At 34.3% G+C, this 18552-nt stretch overlaps 2 protein-coding genes across 3 annotated transcripts; one reads left to right on the top strand and one right to left on the bottom strand.

Moving 5' to 3' along the window:
- On the top strand, positions 1–1565 carry LOC126756256 (enoyl-CoA hydratase domain-containing protein 3, mitochondrial). The gene is made up of 6 exons (XM_050469200.1): positions 1–119; positions 185–445; positions 517–701; positions 789–913; positions 973–1136; positions 1197–1565. Exons 1-6 carry the CDS (start codon positions 87–89, stop codon positions 1284–1286), a joined length of 858 nt encoding a protein of 285 aa, XP_050325157.1. The 5' UTR covers positions 1–86; the 3' UTR covers positions 1287–1565.
- Positions 1566–4838: 3273 nt separating this feature from the next.
- Positions 4839–18344, bottom strand: LOC126756260 (glutathione S-transferase S1). Of its 2 annotated transcripts, XM_050469203.1 has the most exons (6): positions 18239–18344; positions 18093–18151; positions 6725–6999; positions 6442–6609; positions 6233–6375; positions 4839–5333 (listed from the first exon to the last, which is right to left on the bottom strand). In XM_050469203.1, exons 3-6 carry the CDS (start codon positions 6966–6968, stop codon positions 5166–5168), a joined length of 723 nt encoding a protein of 240 aa, XP_050325160.1. In that variant the 5' UTR covers positions 6969–6999; positions 18093–18151; positions 18239–18344; the 3' UTR covers positions 4839–5165. The 2 variants fall into 2 exon arrangements, with proteins under 2 accessions (XP_050325160.1, XP_050325161.1); XM_050469204.1 differs by lacking the exons at positions 18093–18151; positions 18239–18344 and adding an exon at positions 17435–17514.
- Positions 18345–18552: the final 208 nt, after the last annotated feature.

Raw genomic sequence — 18552 nt, 5'->3', positions numbered from 1 at the left:
ACAGCTGATTTACTTATCACTAATTGAGCTGTCACTGTGTCTATTTAATTCGCAACAAGTGTGATTTTACCATTATTAAGCAAAAAATGTTGCGAGTGATTTATACAACGTTAGCCAAGGTAAGCAAATTCTGAAAAAATGTATGTAACAGATAAGACATATTAGAATTTGTAATATTTTGTAGAGCTCAAATTTAGCAGCAACCGCCGCGACGGCTTCATTGCAAGTTGGAAGCTTTCGGAAACAAAGTACAATAATTAAACAAAACGATGGCGTTCGTGAAATCGTTTTGAATGATCCGAGAGCACGCAATACACTCTCTTGCGAGGTAATGTCATCGATATTGGACGGCATTACAAAGGATGTGCATGACGAAAGTTTGCGTTGTATTGTAATTAGTTCTACCGGTCCAGTGTGGTCAGCGGGACATAATTTGAAGGAAATCGTATGTACCTAAAAGTTTGCATATTAATATAGCTATGTTAACGACTAATCATCTCAATAAATTTATTGCAGTCAGCATCTAGCGATGGCGGGCATGCGATCTTCAGTCAACTTGTTGATATAATTTTGAACATTTATAAATCGCCTGTGCCAATAATAGCGAAAGTAAATGGCATGGCTACTGCTGCAGGTCTACAGCTGGCTGCTTCATGTGACATGGTTGTGGCATCTGATAAAGCCAGTTTTGCTGCTTCAGGGTATGTAATGTTCAGGAGTGGTTTTGAGTATTAAATGCAGATAACGTTTATTTGTTTGTTTTATAATTGTTTATTGATCTACTTCAGCGTTAATATTGGTATATTCTGCACTACACCTGGTATTGCCATATCGCGTGTTATGCCACGTATGAAATCCTCTTACTTGCTCTTTACTGGTTTCCCCATCAACGCACAGGACGCGCTAACGGCAGGTAAATGCTGGACAATACCTTTTGTTTTTAGAGTTTTAATAAAATGTATGTAAATTAAGGTTTGGCTAGTGTTGTGGTGCCAGAAGCTCAATTAGATGCTGAAACTGACAAAATAACACAATCGATAAAGGAGAAACCACGCGCTATATTAGCCATGGGTAAAAAGTTTTACTATAAGCAATTGGGCTTGAGTGTCAAGGATGCTTACGATCAAGGCACAGACGTATGTATTAATACGTATACACATTTTTCTAACATGATGATTGGTTGGTTTAAATTGCAGGTAATGGTTAAAAATATCGGTATGGAGGATGCGCAAGAGGGTTTAAGGAGCTTCGTTGAGAAGCGCAAACCAAATTTCAATAAGAAGTGATTCGTGATAATTAATTGTTGAAATTAAGTTAGTTGGCTTGATTTCCTAAACAAATGTTGTTAAATCGTGCATTATATGGATGTGTGTGGCTCGATTTGCAACTCAAATGCATTTATTTTGTGTCTTAAAGGGTTATAAAATATAGATTGTATATAGTTAATAACTATAGATATTTCCTGCTGTCATCAGCGTAGTACAGTAGCGGGTTTAACGGTACCTGTACTTATTTTCATGATATTGTAAATTAATTTTTGTAATAAAGATTTGTGGTGAACTGAATTGGTAAGTGAGTGTTATTAATTTTGAAATACACTCAGTCCTTTTTTTACGCGATCTCTTTTTACGCTATTTCACTTTAACGCGGTTATTTTTGCAGCGCAAATTCCTTTTTTACGCGAATTTGTCACTTTAACGCGATTGCTTTTTTTCCTTTTTTGCTTGGTCTTAAACTTGCAGCAGAATTGGAAAATTATTTTGTAGCAAATGATACTGATGCCGAACGTGCACGAATTTTTCAAAAAGAATTGAGTCTCTGCATGTTAAGATATAAAGAACTACATCGGAATTTATTGGGTCCAAAAAGAAGCATTCAAACATAATTAACTGAATTTATGGTGCAAACTCAGTCGGAGATGCTAAGTCAATCAGAACATCAATCCATAGTTCTTACTATTGATTCTGATACAAATTCTAGTGATATCAGTGCCGGCCATCAAAATAAGCGGCTAAGAATAATTTCCACTACGGATAATGACAGTGATTAAACAGCATTCAACGGTTTTTTCAATAAATCTACCAATTTATTATTTTCTTCTCTTTTATACATATATGGTTTTTGTTTTGTATTTTTTATTTTGCTATGAATGAATAAATCATAAGTCTGAAATTTGAAACTTATTGTATTGTTTTTGAATATTTTTTTGCGCGTATATTTTGTTATACGCGATATTTTTTATATTCGGAACCAATTCGTCAGTTAATATTGGAAAACTAACCATTTTTACGCGATTAGTGGCAGAACCAAAAATCGGGTAAAAAAGGACTGAGTGTATGTCTATATATGGTATGTATATACAGTGTGTGAATTGGAAGTGCGAAAACAGGTGGTGCCTAGTAAGGCAGTTAGATTAGGTGCTGAGGGCCTGCAGAATATGTGTTTAGTAGGATAGTATAAATTCTTGGATAGGTAGGAGTTGTACTTCTATATTCAGAACGAAGTTCCCAAATCAGCCAGTTCTACGGTATTGAAATTAGTCTGGATATTATTGGACCAAGGACTGATATTTCGAAGATCTATTCAGTGCCTGCATCGGTAAACAAAAAATTAATTCTACTGGCTTGGCCGTCTTTTACCGCTTTGCTTGAATAATTGTTGCTTTTCCTGTAGTAGCATTTAATTTAAATAATACTTGAAAAAATTAAACACAAACACTCTCCGTATGCTTTCTTTATTGCAACTTTCGTTATTTTTTCGCATAAAAGTACTTAAAGAAATTTCATTACACGTTAAAAACGGCTGTTTTCAAAATTTCAGTATTTTGGTGTTGTATTTAATATGCTATTTTTGTATTAATCCAATTTGCGTGTTCTTTCTTTCGCTGTTTAAATAGTAAATTGATGTTAACTGCCTATTTGCTGCTTCTTCTCTACGCTGCTTTGATTAACACGAATTTGTTAATATATTTTCATTGTTGTTAAAATTATTGTTATTTGTTCAACAATTTAAGGCATATATTTGCACTTTTTTATTTGTTTAATATTTGCAAAGTTATTTTTCAAATTATTTTCTTCACTGCTCCTCCTCTAGTGTTTTCTTTTGCCTGTTTGTTTTGGTAGCTTGTTCAGTGTACATCTCAATAGTTGTGTTGCTCGTTGTAGTTGCGTTGGTTCGTGGTGCAATAATTTTGGCATTTGGATGCAATTTTTTGTGGTTCTTTTAATCACTTGATTTTATGTGTTATTGAGTGAGTGCTTAATGAGGTTGAATTTGAGTTTGCGATTTTAAAATATTTTCTGATAATGAGTGCTTCTTTGATAGTGGCAATGGTGAGCTTTTTTTATATTTTTATTAGCAATTTTGCAAATTTTTTCCGACACTCAAGTGTGTTCATTTGCAATGTTTGTTAGTTTAAAATTAGAGTACAATTTAAATGTGGATCAAAATATTATTTTTTTTTGTAAGTTGGCACTAGAATACTTGCGTACAATCTATTTATATATGTTTTATATTAATAATAGTAATATATATGTAAATCATTAACCCGTAAGGAGATGTTAATTTATGTATGTATTAGCGTTTAAGCATGCAGGCAAGCAGTCATATTACAAACCTACATAAAATATGTATGTTCATATGTGTGTATTCATATAACTGTGTGTGCATGCTTAGCTTGTTTTGTAGTTGTTTTGCTTGTGGAGCCTATCGCTTATAATAAACTTTTAAAATTTTCATTTTTATTTTTTATAGAAAACTAATTAATTAAATTTTACTAAGCACTAAAAGCAATTAAGCAATTTTATTTTTTTTTAATTTGTTGTAGCTTTAATTTGCTTTTGGTGTTTTAGTGAGCGCTAGAGTGCTTAGAGAATTGAATGCAAAGAGAATTATTTAGTAAGTTATAATTTAGACTAAAAGTATTTGATTTTTAATGCAACAAAAATAGTTTTTAATAAGAAAAATAGCGTTTAAAAATAGTTAAAAATAATGAGGCAAAAATATTATGGAAATACACTTCTTTAAAATGAAATATGTAAGTTGTATAAGTGTTATAGGCTGCACAGGAATTAATTTGCCATTAAAAATAATAGAAGAAATGTTATGATAAAAAAGGTTAATATAATAATAAATAAAAAATAAGAGAAAATAAATAATATAAAATGTTATATAAAATTTAGTGCGCATATGTATGTATGTAAAGAATAACATAACCTAAATTTTCAATTTATCCATTAAATATTTTCAAAAGTTAAAATCATTAAAAAAAGTTACCATATTTTTTTCTTTTTAATTTTCCAAATTTTTTAACATTAGTTTACGTAAGAAAAGTAATTTGCAATAAAAATGCTTATTTAAAAATCGGACATTTTAATAGAGGTATTTGAAAATTACCAGTATTTATCAAAAAATTGAAAATTTCAGTAACGTAATTTCAAAATAGATTAGAATTCTCAATAGTAAAACGAACTGTTGTCACACTAATTAACAGAAAATATGTTATAAAAATAATACAAAAGAAATAAAATAATATAAAAAATTAAAGAAATAATATAAAAAATTCATAATAATAATAGAAAAATAATATTGTTAAATTAAAAAATAACAGTATTTCCAACTCCTCCCTGAAATGCCCCACACTAATGCACATTTTTTATCTAACTAAAATATAATGTAACAACTTTAACATAACTGTTAATGTTTATTAGTACAACAAAAACAGTTATTGGCTATAATTGTGTTATTATTTGCTTCCCCGTTATATAATAATATTAGTTCACAATTAATTACCGTTACAAAGTACACAAAAAAGGAACAAAGTGTCATGTAGATCAATATTGTTTTTAAGATGTTTTTTTATTTTTTATTAAATGTTATTGTTGTTGCCTATCATGGAAATCCGTAAAAATGTATATATGTTGGTGTGTGTGTTCAAAAAGCTTGGCTTTTCTACAAATATTATTTATGTGATGTTTAGAATAGTATTTTTTGCTGTTTTGCATATGTTTCTTCTTCCTCACGCCATTTTGTTTAGTTTAGCACTTCCTATGCTATGCTAAGTTATGCTATGCGGAGTAAGACTCTCTTCCAGCTGTTATATAGTTGTTATTCAAGATTCTATCAGCTTTCATTTAATTATTATTAATTTCTTATGTTTTTTTGCCTTAAACTTCAGTCACGGGTCTCTTCTCGATCCAGGCCTTGATCGGTTCCAATGCGTTGACTTCATCAACGACAGCCTTCAGCGCTGGATATTGCTCCAACAGATCACGCTTTACCATGTAGTTCATGTAATCGATGATACCGGCGAAGTAGACATCGGCCCATGTTATCTGAAATATATATTGGTGTTATAGAAATTACATTTATCTTATATATCCTTTCTCTTCTTCATAATTTTCCTTTACAAAATTGTATATATTCCATCCTAAGCTTTCTTTTAGAATAACTGTAGATCTGTGGAGCCCTCGATTAATAATTATTTAAGCAATCAGACTTATTGCATACTCTCTCTCTCTCTCTCTCTTCGATCTATGTTTTATTTTCGGAGTTGGTATATTAACAACTAATCGGTTCAATGACCCTCGGCAAACGCTGATAAAGTATTACTCAATTGAATTCATCAACCTTTTGATGGCAACTCGAAGTTTTTAGAACCCTCTGATCTCTTTTATTTTGTGACCTAATCATATAATTGTCATGGATGCAATCAGATTAATGTACTATATGTAGTGTGGTTTGAATACCGTCGGAAGTTCTTTTATCCTGGGTTAATGCTAATTACAAAAGTTTTGTTAATTATATTTCCTTAAAGGGCCGTTATATGAGTCTTCTGAACTGTAAATAGCTTCAACTTAATAAGGTATACTTGGATATTTTTGTAGAATACATATATTTCCATAAAAGTACCGCTATATGATTTCCAATTTCTGACTTGTACTTTGATTAATTGAGTGTAATCGGATATATTCTTGCCATTACGGTGCGGTATGTGGTATAATTCAGTCAGTTGTGGGTCAGTGTCGAAAAAGACACCTTTTCAAAATCAATTTTAAATCAGGGGTTTCTCAAACAGAAAAGTTTGAAAGATCCGAGAGCCAGACCTACAAATGACTCCAGAAATTGAAACTATACAGATCTACCAATTGTTTACTTAGTCTATTCTGGGTCTTAATAGCTGAAAAAATCAAACTCCCTTGCCATTTTGGGGATTCACAATGATTCGACTCACCTTTCCCAATGCGAAGTGTCCCTCATTATCCTTAACAGTCTGTTCCAATTTTTCCAAATAGAATGGAATGACTTCGGTATTGAGTGTTACGAGTTTCTTCTCTTTGATATCATCCTCGGGTTCATAGGAGACGACTGCAATTTCTATAGATTAAAATAAAAATTAATCAAAACAACATGCAACATGCAAGCGCACACATTGTTCGCTACTTAGACGGAAATCGTTTATGGTATCAACAACAATATCGATTTGTAGATCCTCCCACGGTGTGGCACCGTTCAGGCCAACTGTGCGAGCCAAAAAGCGGGCCATCGAAATGCTCTGGTGTACACGTTTGCCATCAACTTCCAGTACTGGCATTTGACCCATGGGCATTGCTGTGAAGACGCCACCGCGAGACAAAGTGAGGAAGAGAGAAAAATGAGGAAAGAGAGAGAGGAAACGCATTAGTGATACTGCTGCTAATAAAAATGGTTGATGGTGACTACTTACTCGGCTTGAGTGCCGGCCACTCGTCACGCGTGACACGCACATCTTCGTACTCGATGCCGCCGTATGCGAATAAATAACGTAGCGGCTCAGCCAATGCTTTCACATTGAAGTAGAAGAGGGTGTAGGAGTGTTTGATGGGTTCAGCTGGTGGCGCATCAGCGGCCGCTTCGGCGGGCGCGCCCTCGGCACCCTCTGCTGGTGGCGCCTCCTCAGCTGGTGGTGGTGCTTGTGCTTCATCGGCCATTATTTATATATTTGTTGATTGATTGTGGTAACTACGGGAAAATGAAGAGAATAAATATTTTACTATATTTTTTATGATTATATTGGATTGATGTAACGTCACGTGTTAATTCTGTTACTATTGCTGGAGTGACAAAAAACGCTGCAGTTCATTATTTTATTTACAAATAAAAGTCAAGTGGTGTAAAATTTAATTGTCTATGTACTTTCTAACATACATTTTAGGGAGTTTAAAGTTTTCTTCTGCTTCTTAAATAGCGTAGACACCGCTTCCGTTGTTATAGGTGAGTTGACAACAATACGATACTAAGTGCAGCCAGGTCATTCTCCACCTGGTCTTTCCAACGGAGTGGAGTTTAAAATATTAATTAGTTAAAAAAACCTCGATAAAAGAAATAGTGCTCGCGCAGGAGAGAAATAGTCTTGTATTATAATGGATAGCTCAATTAACCGAGTTTCTTTAGCTTTTTGGGACTCAAGCAGGTACTAGAATCCTGACAATGAAAAAAATAGCTTTGAAATAGAGTTGTCAGCTTGATTAATCGAATTTCTTCAGCTTCTGAGAGTTTCATCTTCTTTCCTTCCTCTTCCCAATGTTAAAAGGTTTCAGTTGTTTGTAAAATACTATAACAATTTATTGCATACTTTTGTCTAATTCTATCTAATTTCCTGTTAAGAATAGTTCTGTGCCCCCATTAAAATTGCCGATAAGATAAGATATTCTGCCAGACAAGTACACTTAATATGACGCCTGCCAGTTAACCGGACAATATGCGTAAACCCATTGGGCATGTGTGATAATAAATTGTCAGATAAAGCACTCATAAACATAATAAAATGTGATAAAAATGCGTCAATGTTTATTTGAACTGGGGGGTATCAAGTTTTTTTAATGATGCTACTAATAAAAAGAAATAACTCGGATTATAAATAAAAACTGAAGCATATGGATTAGCGACAATAACATATCTGAAATCTAAGCTGTGAGATTATTAACGAAATTCATCTGGATTACATCGGATATTCTTATCTACGAAGTAGTAGTAACGGGTTTTTTTAAAACGACGCTACAAAACTAGACTTAAAGGGGCAGCAAACGGCGCCATATTTTTTCCCGCTCTTTTGACATTTCTTTTCAGTAAAGTTTGCCATTTTATCATGAAAAGATATACGATCCAACAGCGAGTCGAAATTATAGAAATTTACTATCGAAATTCGGAGTCAGAGTCAGCATCAACTTTAAGAGCCAATTTATGGTCGTCATAATCATTCCCGTGCCAGCGAGACAAAGAAGTGCCCGTAGTGTCGAGAATATTGCTGCCGCTAGCGCATCAATTGAGAAAGAGCAAAATCAATCTCTCACACGTCGTTTTCAAGCGTAGGGCATAGTTTTGCCAATTTTGCGAAACGATCTTGGCACGTCTTTATAAATCCTTACAAAATCAATTTGACGCAAGAACTGAAGCCGCTTGAAAATTATCCCGGTTTTCATTGAAAAATCATCTTTAGCGATAAGCCTCATTTCTGGCTGAATGGCTTCGTCAATAAGCGTAATTGGTCAGGCAGCAATCCACACGTACTTCGTCACCATTGTATCCTGAAAAATTAGAGTTTGATGCGCTTATGGGCCGTACTTCTTCCGTGATGATCAAGACCGGCAAGTTACTGTGAATGGGATGATATGGACTTAGGACAATATTTTCTGTGGGGACGCCACCCAAGCCAACCATGCCAATGTCAGCGACGATTTATGAAAACTAAGTTTCGAACGTGTTATCTGCAGTCAATCGGCCGTCTCGGTCGTGCGAGACGCCGTTAAAATTGGTTTCAGCGTGTGGGCTTTTGCAAGTCGATTGTCCATATGGCCAAGCAAAAGAAATAGAGTTCCATACATAACGGCATTTAATGCACTTTCAAATCGTCGAATAAAGAATTCATTGATATGCCAAACCGTACTTTTATAGCGCTCTTATTGAAAACCCCGTTACGTACATACAATATGTATGTACATACATATTTGAAGTAAAATTTTTTAATAATATTATTATAAAATTTTTGAAACAGATGACAACTTTTCGTAAAAATAAATTTTTTTCAAACGTGTTTAGTTTGATCAGCATATTATAACAGTTAATTAATATATCTGAACGGGTAGAAAGAAAACTTGTTTGCAAATATATGGCAACGCCAAAAATATTTGTGTTTGTAAGCCTTTATAGACTCCTTCAGTTTACACCTATTCTTATAATTCGTTTATCTTAAAATTATTTTTTACTCAAATTTTGCACTTGTAAAAAATATCGCGAATATAAATTATTGTTAAAATTTTCTAGGTCAACATCAATTTTATAATATTTCGTTTATTTTGTCATTTGCATTGAATGTAAAATAATCTTAAACAGGTGGCAACCTTATTCGACAATATTTGTTGCAGTTTAATTAAACATCACGAGATATGCATATACTCATTAGGGGTATTCTCTTGCTCTTGCAAGATTGCAGATTGCAAAAATACTATACCGAAATATACAAGAGCACGAGAGCACCCATTGCAGAATCTAGTGATATATGAATGGCTAATTCGGTCAATTTGTTGTGAATGACTATTAAGCATGGCTATTGTGAATTGGCGCACCTTCTGCATACATTTTTAAGAGAAAAAACTGTAACAAATCTTTAAAATTTAAATAGAAATAATAAAATCCATTTAAAACTTATCTTCCTCAACAATTTAACGACCTAATATGTCTTTATGTAAAATGGCAACTACAACAGGGTTGCAATTATATTTTTGCGTGACATTGCACGCAAATATATATAGGTTTTGGTCTGACATATTTTACAGCCCTTGCAAATATTTTTCTGCGTGTGTTTGTTGTTGTGCCGTTGTAAATCTGCAATTCTTGCACCGTGCACCGGGTTTTGCAAGAGCAAGAGAATACCCCTATTATGTTTTATTTTATATATTATTATTTAAAATTATCAAACAGGTGGCAACATTTATCTAAAATGTTTCCTATAACATTGTAGGATACATTGTTTAATTAGGTGGCAACACTTTTCAGAAATATTATTTTTAACTGCCAATTTTCTTAAAACTCATAGGCCAGCTACTCTACGGGGTAATATTCTGTTGCACAATAAATTGGAACAAAAGTTCAGAAAAGATTATGGGTTAGGTGTAAGAAAGTGAAACTTGAGATGTTATATAAAGGCCTTTCGACAGGCTGAGTGTTTCAAATGTATTTATTACTAACGGATAAATCATAGGACTTTGCATTACGTGCACATGATCCACAGTTACTCAAGAGATCCCACTACAACCTCTTAATCCCAAGCGTAATCCAACGGATGATTATTATATTTATAATGAATATATACGATAAACAGATGTATGAAGATACAAGATTCAAAACTAAAATATCCGAGAAAGGTTCTTCTATGCCCCTTAAGTTATTATCCAGAGACCAAAAATAAGTTTATTACTACTTTACAATTTCGACGAAATTTCGTGTTTTCGGTTATTTTTGCGATCTCAACTACAAATAGAATATGCTTTAGTTCGCAGGAAGCTCTCGAGTTTCAAAGTTTATAGCAGGAATAATGGGATGCCCAACTTATTCCAGTGTGAGAGCGCCTCAAAATAAGCGTTTTTTTTATAACATTTTCCATTATGGCCAGATCGAACAAAATAAGAATTTTTGGGCATTTTAAATTAAAATACCCAACATTTATTACGATTGCAAATTATTATATATTGGACTTTTAATATATGGCGAAACTACTTAATTCCTTTTTTATGATTTTATGGTATATTAAAACAACTGACTTTCGATCTTTCAATACCTAATAAGGTGAATTAAGCCTGTTAGTCTCAATTAATAAATGTTTTTAATCATTTGTAATAAAAAATTAATTCTATTATGCATCAAATTACAAATTGTTTCATGAAATATATTTAAATTTCGCATTTTCTTTGATTTTCATTGTTTTAAATTTTTATTAGCGATCTTGAACGGCGGCAACAAATTCCTCCGTTCACATATATTTTTGGTATAATTTCAATCTGGCCGTTCCAGTCATTCCAATTGCAAAACGTCAAAACCTACCCAATCCAGTCAACTGTCAAAGTTCGGTAGGTGAGCGGCTCTCACATTTCCAGTGACAGGAGAGTTGGGCATCCCATTATTCCTGGTGCTTACTATAGAAACCATTTTAAAGCGAGCATAAAAATATTCGCTTCAGCGTGAAATCAAGTCTTAATTACTCAGTTGCTACTGTTATCACTTTGAGTCTTATCGAAACCACTCGAATTCTAAACAAGCGCAAATGAAAGAAAAAACATTTGGAACCTGTTTCATAGCCACTCAACTTGATTCACAAACATGTGTATGCTAACAAACAGGTCCATCTTCGGTAATTCAAGAGTTTCATACTTCATTTGCATGCAAATATTAGGCAGTTGGAACTTAAGTAATTGAGAATGAATCTATGCCACAAACCAGTTATTTGAGTGGCAAAGTCAAGGCATTTTGCGAGCAATTAAATCTATATTATAATATAATATACGAGTATGCCTGTTTGTATATACTTTTTGTTGGAAAACATATGTATGTATACTTTTTAATAACATCCGCTCTTAGCTGCAGTTTATTATTAAGTACTTGGTAATTTAAAACAACTCTTTGTTTTTTGTAAATATGGCAGCATTTCTCAAGGGTAACGGTTTTTTTTAACTATAAATTAACACATTCTTGCAAGAATTGCTAAACGAGCTTAATTACCACAAACCGGACTATGGTTGTTGTGTGGCAAAGTGGGGTCACAATGATCGGTGCGGGAAGAGGGAATATTGGAAAGTGTGTGTATGGCTGTGTGAGACAGTGGTGGGCGTTTAATTGCAACCGCGCAATGTTTGGGGATTGAGGAAATACGCCTAATGCGTCTTGGAATGCGAGCAGGCAGACCAAATCGGGCGAAACCGATGCACCAAAGCAACGGCAGTGGCAACCAAACAACAAACCAGCTCGGTTTGGATAAACAGCAACGCCCACGCTACAAGCAAGCGCACGAGTGCGGCGTGCAAAGCGCACAAAGAAGGAAATAAATGCAATAAGCGAGCGTTTAACCGGCGCGCCGACGCTTAAACTGTCGCCATAACGGCAGCCGGCCCGGCAACGGCTTAGTACAGTTTGTTTGAAGTATCACCGGAATTGGTTTTGTCGCGTTGCCAGCGTGTGTGTATATACAGATATGCATATATGTTTGTGTATGTGTGTGTGTGTGTATTGGCAAGTCTGTGGAAAGTCAGGCCTGCGCCTACTGCCGGCAAGCGGTTAAATGCGCTAATATTACTCATATTACAAGCCGCCTTTGCTGGCGCTGCTTGTTGTTGTTGCTATGCCCAAACTTCGCGCCCGCTCCAACAACACAGCGCCATCGACAACAAGACTGCATTTGCGGTTGAATTTAGGGCGTTGGCGCTTTCTTCTGCATCATTGCTTCTGCAGCGCGCTGTTGTTGTTGTTGCCTTCCGCCGGCAGATAGCATGAAATTCGATGCAACGCGTTGGTGAACGGCAAAAGCAAGCAACCGACAAAAATTTGCCAAGCGAAATCAATCTGCTGCCACTACTTTTGTATCTTGAGTGAAGAGTGGTTGGCGGCGGTTGGCGGGAGGGTAGGCGTGAGTCGGCATGATTTGAGGTGTGGTTGCATTAACTAGCATTTGCTTGCAACACGCCAACGCCACACACACATAGGTACAGTTGTGGTAAGCGACTTAAACAAGCCACAAGCGTGCGCGACGTGTCTTGGCGGAAAAGTGACTAAGCCCCGAAAAGCCGATAAAGTGTTGCAGCAACAAAGCTTAAGTAGCCGGTAGCGAGCAAACAAAAAAAAAAACAACATTTGCCGGTAAATGTTTAAACCGGTTAAACGGGCAGGTATGCTCGTGCTTGTGCTTTGGCGGTCAACGCCGAATTTTCGAAGCAGGGAATATAAGTAATGGAGGAAAGTGGCAGACTCGGCGCAGCAATGTGGATGGTGGTAAGGAGGCAAACGAGCTCAAGCAACAGAGGTTTAAGTGAATGCGAAGACCGCTGAAATCTCAAATATAAGGTGTTAAACTGAGAAATCACAAAAAAGAGAGAGCATAATAATTAAAATGTGCGAATTACTGCAAACTATGGCGTTGAAAAAGTCTAGCTTCAAAAATTTTCTCACAAGCCTTAAGTAAATATTTACCAAAAATGAATTTCTATCCATATCTGTCGGTGACTTCATTGAATTTTTTTTATGGAAATTGATATTTTCAGGTGGTTGGGGTTTGGGGGATATATTCTAACTATAAAATCACTACTTTGGAGGAAATTATTTGTTCTTTGATCTGAAATCCTACGAAAAGTTCTGCACAATTTTTTAAATCACCACTTAACTCCATTGAACGCCGCTCAACTTTGGTTGATTGCTGATGTTTAAATACTAACGAGTGTTCTTTCTAAACTGATCGTTTCTATATGAACTCTGAACTTACAGTGTTAAGCGATGACGGCCAAATCTCAGATCCACAGTTCTATGAAAACTACATATTAACACTTTATTAGGTCTGAGGTCGCCACCGAATATACAATGAATAAATTGAGATCAAAAAATTCAGCTTTTATGTCGATGTATTTGTAAGAAATGTTAATATGTTTCTGTGTTCTTAAGCAAGATTATTTACCGTAACAAGAAATCGAAAACGGACTTAGACTAGTACAATAAAGTTCATTGTATAAAACTTAAATATGGCTTCAACACTCTTACGGTGACGAAGTGTCGTGAGCTCAACCCAAATCGGTTCAAGAAATTGATTTCAGTTATGTTAGGTTAGGTTAGGTTAAGAGTTCGATCGTAACAAAGATCTCACTTGGAATGGTTAGAACGCTGGTCTGTAACTCTTACATAATAGATTATAAGACTCTTACAAATCGAGATAACACTTTGAGCTTATCACATGTCTGTGGTCAATGCGAATGTCAGTTTCGCCTATGTCATTTGGATCGCTGAAGTTAAGACTGTCGAAATGTTTCAACCTCAGTTTTGCAAAAGTTCAGCAATAAAGGAGAAAGTGGCTGGATGTTTCAGCCTCAGCTCCATAAAACTTTGACAACTTCTGCCTGAAAACAGTTTTAGCTTTATCGCATGAATAGCGATATCGCTTGGACAGCAACCAGTAAGAATCCCTTGAATTTCGGCAAGTTGAACTTAGCCATTATAGCTAGATCAACTGGATAGCAGAAGTAATAGGAGCCAAAAAATCGCTGATTCGTAACCGGTTTCAACATAGTCCATTAGGCAAGTTGTTCAGAATGCTCCGTATTATTTATTTTATAGAAAAAATCGACCCACTCTAATGTATATACATACATATGTATGAGTGCGCAACAAGTGAACCGAATTTCCCACATAGAATTCTATATCATCAGTTAATACGCCCATTAGCGCTGCGTTAAACAAACAATCAATGCCGCCAACAACAACAATAGCAACAAAGTACGCGAAACATATGCCAAATTGTAATAAACAGCTAATTGAGATTAGGCAACAACAAAAGACTAAAAGAAGAAAAGCAAATTTAAATAGTTTCTGCAATGAATCAACGAAGGCGCGCTTTCACATGGGTGTGTGTGTGCGTGTGCATTGTGCAATTTAAATTTAACGAAAAACCGCAAAAATAAAAATAAATTCAATCCAATTAAATGCGCCAGCGAGAGTCGAGCGCCGACAAATTGAATTAGTAACAATTTGCAATGCTAAATTGACTTTTATTGTGAAGTGATTTAAATTTAATTTAGCGCAATTTCGATGCTCCTGCGCCCTTTCGAAAACATACATATGTACATGCATATTTCTTTATTATATATTTATTACAAATTTTATTTCGGCTTTAACACTAAGCCAGCGGTCAATTAAATAGTTGATTGATGATTTTCGAAATGCAACTGTCAGTTGGAAACGGATATTTCGAAATTGCTTTCGAATTTAATTGAAAAAAAATATAACTGCACATTGCTGACTTAGTGGGCATGCTGCCAGGTGTGCTGTATAAGGAAGGCGCACGCTGAATTGGAGGACAAACTGTTGCGTAGAAAGTGCTTGAATAGCTGCTAAAATTAAAAAAAGAATGAGCAAAAGCATCGATACAGGTGTTAAATTATGCTCGACGTCTTCGTTTCGACACTCCCTATCACTGCTTTGTCTGAGATAAGCAATTTTTTCAAAACATTTAGGCGACTCACAACTTGCCTTAAGGCAACGGAAAATCAAAAAAACATAAATTTTTACACTTGTTCAAAATATTATTGTTGGATTACATATAAAAATGAGTTTACGCAATTACAATTCCCAACACTATCTTTTCGGTTCGTTATGACTTTATGAGCTTATATGAAACGTGTGAAACTTATATTTAACTTTCCGGTAGAAAACATTACAAAAGAGTATGTGGAGAACTTATCAATCTCGCAGTATTCTTCCAACTGTGGAACCTTTTCCAATTGCTTTATACCAGTTACGTGTTCGATTGGCCAGTCTCCGAAGTTTGACTGCAGGCTAAGTGCATATTGAAACGCATAGAAAAGCATAACAGGAACAAAAAAAAACATGCTTCTCGCACATACCGTTGCATTAGAAAAACTACAGATTAATATCTATCTATTTAAGTAATAAAGAAAATTAGATGTTTCAACATGACGACTCACATTATTTAGCTTAGGTGAACATGTGAACACGAACTAAGTATAAGTAAAATATTATTTTCAGAATTCTAGTGGGTGTGGCGGTTTAAAAATGAAGTAGCGGATGAATGAAAAATTAAAAATTTTGTAGTACAAAACATATATATGAAGATCGGTTGACAAATTATAAAATATGTCAAGATTTCACAATGCACTGTAAACTACCTAGGTATACTGTGATAGCGCACTTGTGTGGAAAATATTATCATATTGTGATGAGTGGCAGCACGAGGCCGGACTGAAGTACACAACCCGGAAAACTTAATTATTTGTTGTTAAGGGTTAGAATAGTATTAAAATAAACTCTTCAGACTCTTATCAGTATTTGAATTGCATTAGTTTCATTTTCAAAGTTAATTGATTCACTTAAGTTCAAATAATAATAAATACTTTCTATATGTACATACATATGTATGTATAACTATTTTTGATAAATCTTCAACATACACTCGAGTTAATGAAAATTTTTAAATTATAATATATAAGTAATGATTTTAAGTTTTTCGAACATATCATGCACATGTTTAATTTCGTTTTAAAAGAAAAATAATCAAAATTCATAAAGAAGTGAATTTCGATTTTTCGAACATTCACATAATATAATTTACTTTCGATTGTAAGGAGAAATTGAAGAATAATCGAATTTAGCTTCAAATTAAAGAAATTACGAAAACTAAACTAATAAAAAAAAGACGAAACTTTCGATGTTTCGAACATGTGCACCATCTAATTTATTTTCGATTTAAAGTAAAATAATAAAATTAAATAAAGAAGAAACTATTATAACTTTTTCAAAATTTCACAATGCCTAGTTTGACTTCGATTAAAGTAAAATATTTTTAATTTTCGAACATTTGTCCAACTTAATTTAATTTCGATTTGAGGGAAATCTAAAAATTAACCTATTTGAAGAACATTTTATGATTTTTATTTGAACTCAATTTTAAGACAAAAGATAATTTTGATTTTTCGAACATTCATACATCTTAATTTAATTTCGATTTAACTGAACATTTAAAAGATTACCGATTTGAGAAATATTTTAGGAACCTTATTTGAACTCATTTCTAAAAAAAATTGATTATAATTTTCGAACATTGGCACAACTTAATTTAATTTCTATTTGAGGGTAAAAATTAAATTTATAACTATTTGAGGAACATTTTGTAAGCTCAATTTGTACTCAATTGTAAAAAAAAATTTTAAATACTTATTACAAAGCATTGAATATAATTTGTTTTTCGAAAAAAAGATTAAAAAATTTTTAAATGTTAATGATTTCTCACAACATTTTGGCAACCTAATTCGCTAGTTATAAAATAATAAATATTTTTTGATCTTTCGAATCTTTGAATATTAGCAAACTCAAAGCTGCTATTTATCAGCAGGAACTGAATGACCGATAAGGAATTGCTATTTCACCACTAGTACTACTTATCAGCGGCCAATTTTATATTACGAACATATTGTATAATCAGTAATTTTAGGTTGATAACACAACGTAATTCAGCTAGAGTTTCGACAAAAATTGTTTACTGGATACACGCCCACATTAAAAAGAATTTTCGAATCACAAGAAAGCACTAACTTCATTTTTTGCATTTTGAAATATTATTTTTGTAAACCCTTTTGAAATTATGGAGCATATTTGTATATATATGTAGTTTTAGCAAAAATTTCGAACTTACTCGCTGCTTGTCCCTGAAACAGTTTTGAGATCGCACTCGGTTCACGTTCACGCGCCCACTGCACTAAAATGCGTGCGACTATTTGGACGTTACCTTTGCTGCCTCAGGCGTATCGCATTTTCTGCTTTTTTTCTGATACGTTCTAGCGCTGCACGGAATCAATTGAGTTCGATTATCGAAATTTCAATTTGCACAAACACTGTTTTTGTACACAATTGCAGTTGGTAGTTGGTGGATGGTGTAAGCTTTTTATAAATTTCGAATTGACATCAATTTCAAGTAGGTACACACACACACACGCCCACAGGCACACATACACACACATGCACTCCTAGTAATTGACTTACAACGAGTTCCTTTCATTGTTTCAAATTGTTGTTGGTTAGAATTGCTTTCGAACACACTTTCTCGATTTCGAAAATATAAAAATAAATTCGCCAAAAAGTAAATAATTTCTTTCTTTTTTTCGTTTTCTGTTTAGTAATATTACATCATTAAACACTGTCTGCTTGAATGCTAAAATATTTTTTTTTTATAAACTAACTCTTCATTAATTATGATTTTTAAGGTCTGCAAGACAGCGCTGCACTCCAGCAACAAGCATTTTGTTCATTTTTATTTTCCATAAATTATGTCTTTTATTTCAGCATTATCTTACCTTAAATCCAAATTATCGAATTACGTTTTCACTTAATTTGCGCTAAATTTTTCTTTAAACTATAAAAAACATTCAAAAAATAATTACAAATTAAAAGCTGAATCAAATTGGAAAAGCAGAAATCTTTATTGAAGCTATGAACGCACATTAACCGAATCCTCTGAAGCCTTTTACTACTGCACAGCTGAACCTACGAGTGTTTCTGAACAGACTACGAAGGTTGGGTGGTGCGCTCAGCGCTTAAATACGCTGAGCAGAGCGCGCCGCATCGCAGCCGACAAGCATTTTGCCGGCAGCTACGAGTATGAAACGGTGAGCGCGTTGCTACCGGCAAACAGCGTGCAGCAATCAACCGGCAAAATAATTGCGCGCTATTCGGGAGCACAGCGCTGCAGTGGCGCTCGGGGTGGAGTATGGGAGAGCTGTTGGGTGCGGTTTGCGCAAAGAAGGTTTGGAAGAC

Source organism: Bactrocera neohumeralis, chromosome 4, assembly GCF_024586455.1.
Source record: "Bactrocera neohumeralis isolate Rockhampton chromosome 4, APGP_CSIRO_Bneo_wtdbg2-racon-allhic-juicebox.fasta_v2, whole genome shotgun sequence".
Taxonomy (NCBI): Eukaryota; Metazoa; Arthropoda; class Insecta; order Diptera; family Tephritidae; genus Bactrocera; species Bactrocera neohumeralis.
The sequence above is the reverse complement of the archived record's forward strand: the minus strand, read 5'-3'. Positions and strand labels throughout refer to the sequence as shown.

Coding starts and splice junctions, on each gene's coding strand:
- LOC126756256 (XM_050469200.1), top strand. CDS start 87: ATGTTGCGAGTGATTTATACAACGTTAGCCAAG. Junction 120..184: donor TTTATACAACGTTAGCCAAG/GTAAGCAAATTC, acceptor AATATTTTGTAG/AGCTCAAATTTAGCAGCAAC. Junction 446..516: donor GACATAATTTGAAGGAAATC/GTATGTACCTAA, acceptor AATTTATTGCAG/TCAGCATCTAGCGATGGCGG.
- LOC126756260 (XM_050469203.1), bottom strand. CDS start 6,968: ATGGCCGATGAAGCACAAGCACCACCACCAGCTGAGGAGGCGCCACCA. Junction 6,610..6,724: donor GTGGCCGGCACTCAAGCCGA/GTAAGTAGTCAC, acceptor GCGTCTTCACAG/CAATGCCCATGGGTCAAATG. Junction 5,334..6,232: donor GACACTTCGCATTGGGAAAG/GTGAGTCGAATC, acceptor TATATATTTCAG/ATAACATGGGCCGATGTCTA.